The sequence below is a fragment of the Cyanistes caeruleus genome, chromosome 3 (assembly GCF_971803275.1).
Source record: "Cyanistes caeruleus chromosome 3, bCyaCae1.hap1.1, whole genome shotgun sequence".
In the NCBI taxonomy this organism is placed as follows: Eukaryota; Metazoa; Chordata; class Aves; order Passeriformes; family Paridae; genus Cyanistes; species Cyanistes caeruleus.
In genome coordinates this window covers 95,403,391-95,417,692 of record NC_141703.1, presented here as the reverse complement: position 1 = coordinate 95,417,692, position 14,302 = coordinate 95,403,391, and the positions used below count along the sequence as shown (strand labels likewise).

Sequence of the window (14,302 nt, the reverse complement as noted above, 5' to 3'; positions counted from 1 at the left end):
TTGCTCTTTCAAGAAACTTTCTTTTTTTCCAGGGAAAGAAGGTGTTGCAGGTTTCTCTTCAGTATTTCCCTTTCTGTATGCAGAGAGATTCTGGCCTGGATAGTTCTAGCAATACCTGCTTTTTAATTTTTGCTTAAAGCTCAAAGACTTATGTTGTGTGAAGAAAGGAAACACACTGCCCTCCTGAATGGTGTCAGAACATGGCTGTACAAGAGCACTGTGCTAGTGAAAGACCATGTATATTGATACTAAAATTGCTTTGGCTGCAAGTCCTCAGGGTGGGTGAGCTGCTGCTCGGCCCCCTGGTACCCAGCTGTAACCATCTTGGTTTGTTTCAGATGGTGTTTCTCTTGACTTGGGTGTCTACAACACTGCATCCCAAAGCAAGCAGCAGCCAGCACTTCCATCTTGGCCTCTGCCCTGGGATGGATATTTGAGCAGGGGTTGTGGTGTGGAAGTTGCCCTCCAGTGTCGCTCTGCTGACTGAAGGATGAGCTGTCCAGCTGCCTCCAGGTCTGGGAAGTGTCCCGTGCTTTTTCCTTTGCTGTTACAGCAACTTCAAGGCAGCACCAATGTTGCAGAAAGCCTGATTATCTTCTGAAGTTCATCCTATGGGAACAGTAGGAGCTTTTTAACTCCTCTGTGAGTAACCAAGCTACGTCTGTAATTAAACAGAAGTGGGTGTTTCAAAAGGCTGAGTGCTAAAAGGAGTAAGGGCAGCTCCTGTTGAACAATTCCACAGGGATGCAACTCTAGGTGCACAAAAGCCAAGTGATGTGTGGATAATTTTTGTGCCCAGCTTTGTTTCTACTGGAGTTACAATCACGTCATTCCTTGCTGTGAAAGGAAGCACCATGAGTTTCTACAGCACCAGTGTATAATGATGACATTCAGGAGCCAGTCTTACAGCTGCAGCCAGAGGACATGGTGGGACCCCCCAGCATCTCTGGAGCAGCTCTTGATCAAGGCCTGTTCTCCTGCAGAACAGTTCCAGCTGCTGTAGGCCAGAGGCCCTGGTCTCTGTTGTCACCCTCAAGTGCAGGGCTGTTGGGGAGCATCCTTACAAGTCCTATGTGACCTTTAAAGGATTTAGCAGAAAGGTGTTCCCCCAGGAAAAGTTTCATGCTGTAGGCTTTGTCTCTCAGAGGTAAACCACCCTGCCTTCCAGCATTGCTGACTTAAGCGGTGCTTTTAGATGTGGAGTAGTGCAAGCTCTTCTTGTCACGGCTTTAAATTTTACATGTGAACAGGACTGTCACACAAGCACCTGAGTAACAGACCTAAAGCAGCCCTTTAGGCCCGTGTTTCAGTTACCTGTTCAGTGCCTGCTGCTGGAGAGATCGCAGCTGCTGTGAGTGGGGAGGGCTCCCACAGCCACACTTCTGTCACTGAGCCACTGCTGTAATTCTGTACTGACCTACTGAGCATCAGCCAACACCTTATATGCGACTACCATGTTCACAAATTAGGGGAAGCTGGGGGAGAAAAGGAGAGATAATTACATTTTTATTATAACTTTCATTAACTTTAGGTTAATAACTTGTACTGCCAGGAAAACATCAATACAGGCTCATGACTTCAAGTTTCGGTGGAGCTCTTGCTACAGAACCACACTTTTTGCATATATATCTCATCAGGAAATCCAATCCCAAGAAGCAAATTTACAAACTGAGCCACACGCCAAGCAGAGGTTTTCCAGACCTTGTTCCATGCCACCATATCAGGGAGTCCATGCTCCAACTACCAGCCACTCCTGCCTCCTCACCCAGCCTCAGGGAGAGTGTCCAGACCTCAAAGAGCTGCAGAGGTTTGGGCAGTAAATCTTGGGCTCCCACCACTACAGACTGCTAAATGCAAGTTTGCAAACACAAACTGAACATGCTGTGTCCAGAGTTACAGTGTAACACTTGATGTTCTGTGCTTTTAATTCCATGGATAACTATGCACCTACCCCCAGGCACTGGCTCTACCTTATTAGACATAAGCAGCTTTCCTAAGTAAGCACTATATAAGATGCCAGTATTTCAAAATTAGACAACAGTAAATCTTTTTGTTAATGAAACTAGAAGAAATAAAGGATGTGTTAATAGGAAAAAGTAAAAAAGCAAATTGTTAATTATCCAATATTTATGGTGTTCTAATGAGTTGTGCCAGAGACACTAGACAACAAATTCTGGTGACTTTAGAACATAACCTTCCCTTTTGTAGCTTAAGGGCAGAACTACTCAGCATACCTCAACTTGTAGATATATATGGAATACCAAAATAAACCGAACCTCTTTGCAGAACACTGTTTAAGGCTACCAAATACACAGATAAAAAGCCTTCTTGAAACCCAGTAGCTTCTCCAAATGGATTTATCTTATCTTACAGCAGCCTATAAAGAGTTCTAGTGAAACCAGTGAATTAAATAGTTTATATTTAATTTACAGAGTAAGTAAATAGTTTAAAACCCATTTGCCTCTTCAGGAAACAGAAGTTGCCATTTTCTTAAAAGCTGACTTGTCCTCCTCCAAGTCTCTTTGAAAAGCCAACTTTGGTAAGCCACTGGCAGCACATGGAAGCCAGCAGAGTCCTGTGAGCTCTGACAAAGGGCTGCTCTGCAAACCTGGCAGCTGTGGAGATGAAGCTCACCAGGCCTGATGGCAGCTGTGGCTGCTGCCGTGGTGCTCCCAGGAGGACCACAGCTGGTTTTGCCAAAGTTCAGTGAAAACCGGGATTGGGTCATCTCCAACATGGCACAAGCTGTGAACTGGCACCCCTCAGTTACCTTAGAGACAGGCTGGGGACTCCTTCCTGCTGATACAAACTTCTGAGAATCTGGACAACGCACCTGCCATGCTTTAAAGGAGTTAAGTTAGTAAGGGGCTAGGCCCAGCACTGCCTGAAACACGCCCACCACAGTTCACCGCGCTGTTTGGTGGGGCTGTTTTGTTTTGGATTTTTGGGTGAGGACTTTTCTTTTTTTGAGGGTGTGGGATGTTGGGCTTTTTGGTTATTTTAATATAGTTAGGTAAGTTTAGCTCCATTTACAAGCCAGCAGGCTCAGAACAGGCCAGCTACAGGGTAGCATAGAGAAGGTTACTGGGTAACTACTCACATCTTTACCTTATGTCATCAATGTTCTGCAGGCTGCTCAGGTGTCAATTCCTGCTAAGCAAGTATGAGCCCCATGGGATAAAACCACACAAGCTGGCATTTCAACCACTGACAGGCACACAGTGTGCTGTATTAAGCAGTTCAAGGTCTCAGCACACCTCCAGGAAGCACTTCACCATAGCTACATCAGATCGTTTATCATGAGTTTCAGGATTCTTGGACATCCTTAGATAAAAAAGCCAAACCAACCAACAAAAAAAACCAAACAAAAAATCACACCAAGAACAAAAACAAACTAGGGCTCTCTGCATGCAAAAAACATGACTACTCTAACAAGAGCCTACAGCTTCAAGCTAATCCCAGCTAACATTTGCCTTGATGATATTGTTCAGATCAGTTTGTCTTCACAAGCGTCAGACATCAAACACCAGGAGAGACAGCTGGGAGTGACAAAATCCAGCTTGTTTGGTCCCCAGTCCTGAGGAGACTGAGGCCATCCTGATGGATTTGCTCCCATGAAGCACAGAGAAAGAAGAGAAGACTTGCATTGGGTGAGGCAGGATCATGGTTCACCTTCAGCTGAGATCTACAAGTTTCTGCAGTCTCTCACAAGGTCTAGGATTATTTATTGACCATAGAAGTAAGAAGATAAATATAACTTTTGCTCTCTCAGTTGCATGGAAGGTATATCATAGCATGTCTGCTCTTCTGCCTAGCTCTTTCCTAAATTAAATTCTGGGTATGAACATCTACTTGAGACAAAGATGTGGAAAAAAGTGGTGGTAAATTAATTAAAACAAGGAACAGATGTCTGAGTCGTTCTATTATTTGGAGTTCTGTTTTGCTTTGTTCCTATACAAGTGATTGATAGAGTATGAACCAGCTACTGAGGAGCACGAGAAAATAGCTATTCACTATGGATTACCACTATCTTAAAGGGATTTATTTAGACAAACATAACCACATGTGATGAAAAAAAGTGAAAAGTTTGTCTTGGCTCGTTCCATTAATGCCCAAATTGGTTTTGGAAGTCCTGAAAGTCACTTTTGAAACTGTGTTTAGTTTTAAATAAACCAAATATTTCTGCTATGGAAGAAAAATAATGTATACATTTTTATGTTAAGTTTATAACAAGGCTTTTAAAAGAAAACAGTTACAGGTATTCAACTGCATCAGACTTCAAAAGAAAAAAGATTACACATACAATACAAAAATACAAAAAAATATTTTTAGAACTTACAAACTCAAAAGTCTAAGTGGTCAGAGCTTTCCTAAAATAATAATAATAATAATAATGATAAAAAAATACATTTCAAGATGCACTTTCCTTTCTGCACTTGCATGTTCAACTTTAGCAAGAAGACAGTTTCAGAGGCAAGATGAAAGCAATTAATGTATTGAATGCTACAACCATTTTCCAGCTGAAATTAATTTAGTGGTTGACACTATCAGGTATTTGAGTTTTAAAAAAATATTATGTTTGTTTGGGGTAGGGGAGGTGGTGCTCTTGGAGCAGGTGATGGTGTTGCTGTTGATAATGTTATATTTAACCAGTTCTGTTAGTAAAATGGTCTACAAATACACAATCTAAATTTAGACTGAAATTTAGAGAGTCATTACTAGCACCGAAATCCTTCAGCACCCTCCTGCAGTATGGAAGCTATAAACTGACCAGATTCATGTCACTGCTGAAAATCACTGCAAAAGGAAGACAGGCAGGAAAAGGTCAAGTTTTATTTCCAAAGTTGACACTTGTTAGAAACATCAGGAGTGTGATACAGCATTCCTCGACCTGATAGTGTCCACTGAGGTCATAGGCATCAAGACATTTTGTCTTAAATGGCAAGACAGGGAAAGTGCATCTTAGATTTTTCATACTTAAGCAGTGAGTTACCGATTTTTGGTGTGGCTTTTATTCCTTCTAGGCATAGTAAAGAAAAATATTTCAACCAAAGGTGAAGCTTAATGTACATTAGCTTGTATTTTTGGTGGTGGCTTTTGTGTACCACTAGGAAATGCTAACAAGCACTACTCAAGGCTAATGATTTAAAAGGAGCACACTGAAAAGACTGATTTTACCTTTGTAGTGACTATTCTTTACAGACTGTATCTAATATACAGACAAGGCCCATTTCCTTAGGACAGAACAGGCCACTGAAGGTTACACATCCTACATGAAGTTTTAAACAAAATCAGAGCTAAGTTACCAGAGCCACTCAGAGCAACATAATTCCTAGTTTGCAGAGACTTAACAAAAGGTGACTGCAGGGAGAAAAAAAATCCAGGTTCTTATTATTTCCTGTGTAAGATTATATTCAAATTAATAGTCCAGTAACACTTCTAGCACAAGACAATGCTTGCTCTCGTTAGCAGAATTCCTAGGAGTCAAGTGTTTCTCCTGTTATGAAGAGGGAGCCAGAAGTGAGAATGCAAGAGCATTCAATTTAAACCTGATTAAAGAGACAGTAACCTTTTTCATCCACCTTATTTAATCACTGACAAAAAAAATTATCTTAAAAAGGTACCACTCCAATTTCTTTATTATCTGTAACCTTTTGAAACTAATCACATGAACTACAAAATTAGCAAATGCCTTGAAATCTGTATACAAAACATAAATTACCTCTAATTTCAAACTCATTTATTAGTGTACCACTCAAAGTCTTAAAAAAGTGGCTCCAAAGATAGTCTCATACCATTCTTAAAAAAGGAAACTGTTCCTTTAATGTTACACCCTCCCCTCCCCCCAAAACACCCAACTTGTAATCCACATCATTTAGTTATTTTCTTGGTCATGGACATTTCCAAGATGAGATTTTATATTTCGTTCCCATAGCTTCTGGTTGTCAGAAAATCCATGCTTTCCTTTATTGAACGAATTTGGTCCTGCTGAGGTTGGTGTATCCCTGTGAAAAGTAAAACAAGAATAGTTGAGAAAGCCAGCTCAACTATAGTAGACTGTGCCATGTAACCCTGAAAATGACAATTTTGAGCCCTGTCTGCCCCAGAAACTACCACACATTTTCTTCTGCTACATCAGGAGCCCTCACTCCTAGCAACTGTAAACTGGCCACAGAACTGATCTGTACCCAATACGTCAAAACAGAGCAATGAGATGGGGCAGGAGAGGAGGCTGCAGTGGCAGTAATTGCTGCCAGCTACCAAGATTAAGAACTGAGGATTCAAATTTGCTACTGGAGAAAAAAAAAAACTATCATACTAGAGAACTTCCAGAATGACTGACTTTAAAAGAAGTCATGACAAACACCTCTAACATACAAATTCTCAAAATTCACCCCTAATTCCAGTGATGTCTCCTCTGAAAAGGTATCTACTTATTTTAGGACTGGTCCCCTACCGTGTCTGTGGCAAGCAGGAGAATTACATGATTAATTATAAAGTCCTTGTTTTTCTGAGAGATGTTTCTTATCTTCCCCTTGCACATGAGTTTAAAAATGTGACCAGACTACCTACTTCAAGGCTATTTATAAAAGGGAGAACCAGAAAAATACAAAGTAGAGACAAGCAGGAATTCCTACCTATTACATTTACAAGAAACAAATGAGCTTCTATTTAATGCAAACTCAATTACTTCCTCAAAAAAGGTAAAGAAGATTCAAAGTTCAAATGCAAATATACTACTTTTAACCTGTAGATGACACATTTGAAAATCTTGTTTCTGGAGAAATACTTCTTCAACCTATTCTACCTCCCTGTAGGTATTTGTATTCTCAAACCATCCTCAAGATCTGCCCTGAGCCAGGGAGGTACTTCACACGCTCACCCTTCTCCACAGCACAGTTCAAAGCTGCCCTACCTTCCGATGTTCTTCATGCGCATCTTGGCTTCAGGGGGCATTTCCTCTGGTTCGCTCTGCAGGGACAAAGGAGGTCAGAGGAGGGCTGAGTGCCTGTGTTTCAACACTTCAAATGCCTGACAAGATAAAGGCTGGACTACAGCCCTACAGGACAGCAAAGTGACTTCGGACAAAATGGAGGTCCTGCACGGTTATAGAACAAAATACAAATTCCTCGGTTCAACTCTATGAAAGAAGGAGCAGTAATGTAACAAAATATTTAGCAAACCAGAAGCAGAACTTCCCTTTGTCTCCCCCTAACCAAGCCTAGAGAAAGCAAGTATTAATCCAAATTATGTTGTGCATCTCATTTGCAGGGAGAAGTTATTGACATTTTAATGATTTCTTGAACCAACACAGAGCTACTGTACGTTCTCAATCAGAGTCAAAAGAGATGCTTCTAGGTTGAAAATTCCTGACATTTATGTTAAGAACCATAAATAACTCACTCTCTCTGCCTACCACACCAATGGTATTTTGTGCTGATCACTGGCTTATTACTCACATCTTCATCTTCGTTGAAAGCTGCTGCTACAGAAAGGGTTTTTGGAGCCAGGGTTGGAACAGGCTCTTTTGGCTTCTGGAAAAGACAAAATGCACAAGTAACGTAAGTCTACTAACTCAAAAAAGCCACCCTTGGCTTTTAAAGTATTTTGGTAAAATTAAGTCAAACACCTTCACTAAAATGGGCAACCAGGGGGATAAGTTTCTGTCTGAATCAAGAATATAAAGGATTCTCTAATGAAAAAGGAAAACGACTGCTCATTTATGTGTGAACACTGCGAGCAGCAAGCTGAGCCCTCTCATATTACAACTCCACATGCAGGTCTTAACTTTCTAGCACACTGCAGGGGTACTCAGCCATTGGTGCATGACGTGAACAATTAAACAAGAACCTGAACAACTTGTGGTATTCAAAATTTTACTGTGTCACTATTTCCATTATTCTTTTGGGATATTCTTATCCATCAATGTCAGAAAAAATTAATATGCTTATTTTCTTCTATTTTAACAACATGACAGCTTTCTGGCTTAAAACAATATAATGCTTTTAAACTAACAGTAGAAATACTAACAGTATCTACCACACAGTCCGGTTAATATAAAGTTCCTTTAAAGAGTATTTATTTTATTTCCAATTATTCATTCTTCTATTTGAAGTGTAGGAAGCTGTCCCTGTTACATGTTATACAGCAGTGATACCAAAAGTTACTTCAACATCATTGAGAAAAAAACAAGCTACTAGTAACAGATTGCCACTGTGGTACTAAATCAATCCTGTACAGTGCTTTCTCCATTTTGCCTTTACTGGCAATTCTTTAAAACACACTCTTAGAAGCTGGTACTGCAGTATAGCCCTTATGCAACTGCCTACAGCTGTTCTTTACTGATACTGCACTACATATAAATACCACACCATTTTTAAAGCATCTGCGCCCAAGGAATGGGGAATGTACTAGGGGAGTAAAAATGACTGAAAAGAAACAGGGTAAATTTCAGCACTGTACCATCTGGTGCACTGTCAGTCACCCACTAAATTCAGTGAACCAGTAATCCTGAGCCAAATTTATTGTCACTTTGGACATGAGAAACTGAAGCATGTTAGAAGCTCAGAGAAGGAAGCCTTTATTTTTCCAAAGTCTGAGCTGACCTGACTGCATTTATACCCAAGAATGCTGCCAGCCCACATCTCCCTTCCATCTCAAAATAACCGAGCACCCTTTTAATCCTTTGCAGGTCTCTAAAATGCTGGCATTGCGGGTACAAGGCTTTCATGATTAGAGCTTGAGTTTGGTGCAGACAACTACTCATAACATATCCATCACAAAAACAGGTGGGAATTGTAAATGAACTCTATTAAACAGAGATGCAGCCCCTGGCTTGTCCTTGGCCAAGCCAGTGGAGGACTACTCTGGAAGTACAGACAGTCATCAGATTCCCACCTGAACAAGGACAAGGATATCTTGTGCTGGAAAATCAAGTGGATCAAGTGGATTCTTAGAAACCTATGTAAAAAAGCCCCATCTCTTGCATTTAACACAAATAAATCATACTGACCTTGCAAAGTCATGGAAATACGCTACAATTCCCCCTGCTAAAATAAAACCTTTGGAGTGGAAGACAACCTATTAAGCCATCTAGATGTTTTCTTCTAGCTTTAAGCATCCTATGCAATGAAGCTCCCGGCAGGTATTTCAAGTACCCTCAACAGCTTAACAAGTCTGCTCACTTCCCTTGGGAAATTATTGCAGACTTATCAAACCTCATTACAAAATTATTCTGTACGTTTAAAGATCTACAATTCATTTCAATCAAGTCTTATGATTCCTGAGACTACTGACCTGATATTAATCACCTTGAAGTACTTACACATGCATGACTAGCTGGCCCTGAAATGCCTGCTTAAACTTTACCCACGTTACCCTCATGGGAATTCAAGGTTTCCTTCTGCAAGGAAGCCTCCCCGAAGTACTTCCCTTTTCCCTCAGTTCCCTAAAATTAAAAGCTCTCAGTAACTTACATTTGCTCCCAGTTTGATGGATATTGCAGATGCCTTCTTTGTTGTCTGACTGCCTATGGAAAATCCAAACTTGGACATTTTGGCAGGAGCAGGCTTTGTGGTGAAGTCTTCAGCTTCTTCATTAGCTGCCCGTTTCTCTGCGCTGCGACTCGAACTTTCTCCTCCATTACTGGAAGAAACAGTCTTAGTTTTCACAGGTTTTTCTGCCTCTTCTTCAGGTCCTGGTGAAGTCGAAACAACTTACCAAGATGAGCTACTTTTACTGAGCAGATTGATGGGAGCAGCAACCTCAAAAAGCATTATACTTTGGGTGCAATAGGTAAGATGTTTTTAGTGACAGCAGTTTCCACCAATGTATATTTAGTGGACAGCAAAACACAAAGAGGAGAAGAAACTGCAAGCACTCCACTACTTGTAAAGAACTTCTTGTATGAGCCAGGAAAACAATCTTGAAGCACCATCTCTTTATTTAGTATGGAAGTCAAAGTTCACGTAGTAAATTAAATGTAGATGACTAAATCTTTTTAAGTTTTTAAGTTGCCACAGATAAGCTTTCATAATAGGAATCCCAATTCCAAATCTAGAGTAGATAATCTAAGTTAAAATTAATTCTACTAAATTTCTACAAAATCATGTCCATGCCAGTCTCTAGGCTTGTCTGGCACAACTCTAAAATCATGGGAGTGACTAGAGTGAGGCCGGCTGTCTCAATCATGTTTCAAGTCACTGCTTGTCCGCATCTCATCTGTAATATATCTGCCAAGCTCTGCTTGAGGAAGGAATCAGCACTAAAAAAACATATATATATAGATTTCATCTTTTCTGGTTTTGTATAGTCATGGAAAACATAGCAGCTGAACAGTGATCCACAGAGAAAAAAACATTCAAGTAACACTTCCATTCCTATAAAATCAGCTTCTTCAGCTACACCAAGAGACAAAGGTGTCCTTGGAAAACTCATACTGAACAGAGTAAATGCTTCAGCAAAAAGACAGTTCCCTGCTGCTGAAATAAGCAAATCACTGCAGTAGCAGAAGGGGGGAAAAACCAAAACACATTAAGGGATGGACAGGGAAGTGCTCACAGTAGCAGTTTAAAACAACTGGAGCTAGCACAAGTTCCTCATCACATCAAATGGAGAACAGCACCTTCCATGCACAGCAAATTCCGACCATCAGGGGATAAAGCTCTTTGCATTGCTAATGCAAAAAGCTACTAGGATGAAGCAATGAGAGAGAAGAAAGTCTGAACTGGGGGTCAACAAGACTGTAGTTCTGAGAAAAAAAAAAAGAAGCAAACAACATCAGGAAAGAGAAAAACTAGGGACTCAATCTATATATATATTTGTCTGCTATTTCCCAAATCATAAGCAGCAGAATATAACACTTCTATCCCACTTTTCTGGGTATCAAGATAGTAAGTGATTGAAACCAAAACTGATTTATCATTCACCTTCAGAAATATGGCAGATCACAAAAAAAAATCTGTAACTTTAATCAGTTTCACTGTATTAAAAAATGGTACTAAAATTTGATCCAGAAAATATAGATATAAAAATGAAAAACAAAGGAGGAAAGAGAAACAATCAAAATTTACACAAGTGACCTTGGGCACTGGTAGCTGTCTTAGCACAGTTTACCAAACAGCAGTCTGCAGATACTATGAGAGAGCATCCTTACAGCTAGTCCATGAAATCACACTAAACAGAATGTTCCAAGCCCAGCCTCAGTACACTAGAGACTGTGAGTCAAGTGTAGATAAAAGATTCACTGGCCTTAAAAGCACTGGAACCACAGGGTTAAGTCTTCTTTTTCATGACAAACAAAATCCATAGCAGCCCAAAATTCAGGGCACAGGGAACCAGTCCAGTTTCCTAGACTAAAGGTCTAGGACCTTCTAAAGGTCCTAGGACTAAAGGACCTTCTGCTAGCCTGAAGGTTATTACACTGCCTCTTACAGCTTACTTCTTTGAACTGCAAATTCTCAAATGCTGCTAAGCACAAGGTGAAGCCTAGTACAATCTGTTTTCTCACCAAATCCTAAAGAGTAACTCTCTCAGGATCAGCTCCTATCAGCACTGCATTCTGAGTGTTATTTCTACTGGGCTTGCCAAAGGATGAACTCCAGACTGCTGAAAGAAAAGCTGTTGCTTGACAAGAGAGCTGTAAGGGTCACAGGACAATTGGGGACAGTGGGGAGGGAGCCGTTGTGCTGTTTGATTTCTGCAGGAAACAGAAATGCAGACATATTCACCATTAAACAGGTCTCTACCATCTCCCATGCCAGTCCATATAAATATTCCAAGATACCAAGGCTGCTTTATTGTTTCCTGGTGGTCATACTTCACCTACAGAAAGCACCAGTACCATTTCCAAACTAGACTGGCTAGTGCCCTTTTCATGGATTGCAGCATCCTACTTCACAGGTAAGTTTTACTCATGTGTATCAACAAACCACACAAGTGGACAACTTCCACTGTCCAGGTGGCTGAAGTGACAAGAGTGACAGTGCCAGCTGCACAGCATTTCAGGATCTGTTGTCCCTGGGAGTGCGACCACTGGGGCATGTGGGAACAAACCAGTTACAACTACATTAATAAGTAAATGTTAATATAAGCCCCACTATCCTGGCAAAAGCTAAAGACTGCAAATTGCTTTTAAAAATCCTCAGGTAACATTCCTCCCCAGAGCCATGGTTTCTCTGCTCATTCAGATCATGTTTCAGCACACAGAACAGTTCGCAGGGCAGGATGAATTACTGATACTGTCCAGTTACTGTATTACTAATACAAAAAAACACCCAGTACTATCACCAAAAAAATAAAAACCAAAAAGCCACTAAGGCCCATCAGAGAACCAAGGGTCAAGGAACTACCTAAAATCAGTATTGTTCAAATGTCAGCGATTATCAAAAAAACATCCACTGTTGAGGCTATCCTGATTGGTTTACAAGCCTAATTTAATTTTTCAAAAGATCTAAGAAATGCCCTCTCTCTACAGATATACTGAAACAAAAAAAAACCAACAAAACAAACCAACTAAAACAAACAAAAGAACACCAAAAAAGAAAAGCAAACACACTGTCCTCTCAATTTTAAGTAAAGAAAGAAGAAAAGAAACATACAATTAAAATTTTCGAACCAAACAGTGCAGAAATGACAGGAATGTCCAGTCATAATACAAATACTGTAAGACCAAACAGGAAACTTACAGATTGTTGCCAGGTAAAAAAAACCAAAAAAACCCAAATTATTAAAACAGCAATTAAAGAACGTTCACTGTACCCATTAATAAAAAAGGTATCATAACTGTTGAAAGTTAATCTTTAAGGCTCTGTCTTCATCCTTGCAGCCAGCAACAGTCGTATTTCTCTCAGAACACGGCGTAAGTACTCCATGTATTTTTACGAGAGAGAAATAGCGCATTCGCATGGACAAAGAGAAGCTGGTGTATTTTCACAAAAGCGCCTTTAAAGCTGAGCACAGCAGGCCCGACTCGGCCTCTCCTTCAGCGCAGCCCCCTCAGGCCCGGTCCACCCACTATCCCCGCAGGGCCGGGCACCGCACGGCCTGGCCCAGGCAACTCATGGCCGGGTGAGGCACACCTGGACCAACCCTTCTCCTCCCACCTCCTCTGGAGCAGCCCGGACCCCTTTCCCACCCCACAACTCCGCGGCGAGAGGCGCTACATGTTCACCTCCTGCGGGCAGCGGCCGCTTCGCCTTCTCCCCTTCGGCTCTGCTGTCCGCCATTTTCCCCCGCCTCCTCCGCCGCCTCACGCGCCGCGCACGCGCGCCGCTCGGGCCCGCCCCCGCGAGGCGCCGCTCGCGGCCAGGCCGGCCCCGCCCCTGCGGCGCGCGGAGATGGCGCGGCGGGAGCAGCGGGAATAGCGGGAGCGCGCCGGGGGCAGCGGGAGCGCGCCGGGGGCAGCGGGAGCGCGCCGAGCGGCGCCGATCTGCCACTCGTCCGGAGCCGCTGCGCACGTGGGCACGGCTTCCATTCCCTCCCCAGGAGAAAGCGGTGGGATCGGTCCCACCCCCACCCCCGGCACTCCCGGCATCGCACCCGGAGCCTCTGCGTCACGGGGGTGCGAAGGAACCACGTCCGCTGCCGCGCCCTCCTCACTGCGCGTGGTTTTAACGATTACCTTCCGTGATTCACAAGTATCATTACCTCATTGCCTCCTCGGTGTGTATAAATAGCTAAAGCGTGTGGAGGTGGTACGCCAGGAAGGATCCGGGCTCTGCTCGATGGTGCCAAGCCGTGGGACAAGAGGCAACGGGCAGAAACTGATGCACAGAAATTCCACCTGAAGTTGAGGAAGATATTCTTGACTGTGCAGTGACCAAGCACTGGGACAGGTTTGCTCAGAGGGAGCGTGGAGTCTCCCTCACTGGAGATACTCCAGAAACCTCCAGATGCAATCCTGTGCCATGTGCTCGGGAATGACCCTGCACGATTTGGGAGATTGGACCAGGCGATCCATTGTGGCCCTTTCCAAAGTACCCAGTCCGTGATTGTGTAACAGGAGTTCAAGTGAGCAGTGACACCACCTTCCCCCCACCCCAGTGTACAAGCCAGTCTGCACATCAGAAGAGGCTGTTTGTATCGAGGAAGAGCAAATGACAGAAGGGACATGGTCCCCAGCCTATGGCAGGAGGTTGGAATTAGATGAGGCCCCTTCCAGCCCAAAGCAGTTCTATGACATTCAGCAGCACGTAGCTCCTTTGTTGTCTCTTCCTCCCTTGCACAAAGAGTGAGTGAAGCACACACACGCTCACACAGCCAGTCCTTACACTTAAGGGCTTCCCATGAGCTGAAGGCAGCT

The 14,302-nt window shown here is 42.5% G+C and overlaps 1 protein-coding gene across 1 annotated transcript; it reads right to left on the bottom strand.

The window, feature by feature from the left end:
- Positions 1 to 4,020: 4,020 nt before the first annotated feature.
- On the bottom strand, positions 4,021 to 13,321 carry PCNP (PEST proteolytic signal containing nuclear protein). The gene is made up of 5 exons (XM_023948232.2): positions 13,172 to 13,321; positions 9,477 to 9,697; positions 7,461 to 7,535; positions 6,917 to 6,972; positions 4,021 to 6,005 (listed from the first exon to the last, which is right to left on the bottom strand). Exons 1-5 carry the CDS (start codon positions 13,224 to 13,226, stop codon positions 5,876 to 5,878), a joined length of 537 nt encoding a protein of 178 aa, XP_023804000.2. The 5' UTR covers positions 13,227 to 13,321; the 3' UTR covers positions 4,021 to 5,875.
- Between the last annotated feature and the right edge of the window lie 981 nt (positions 13,322 to 14,302).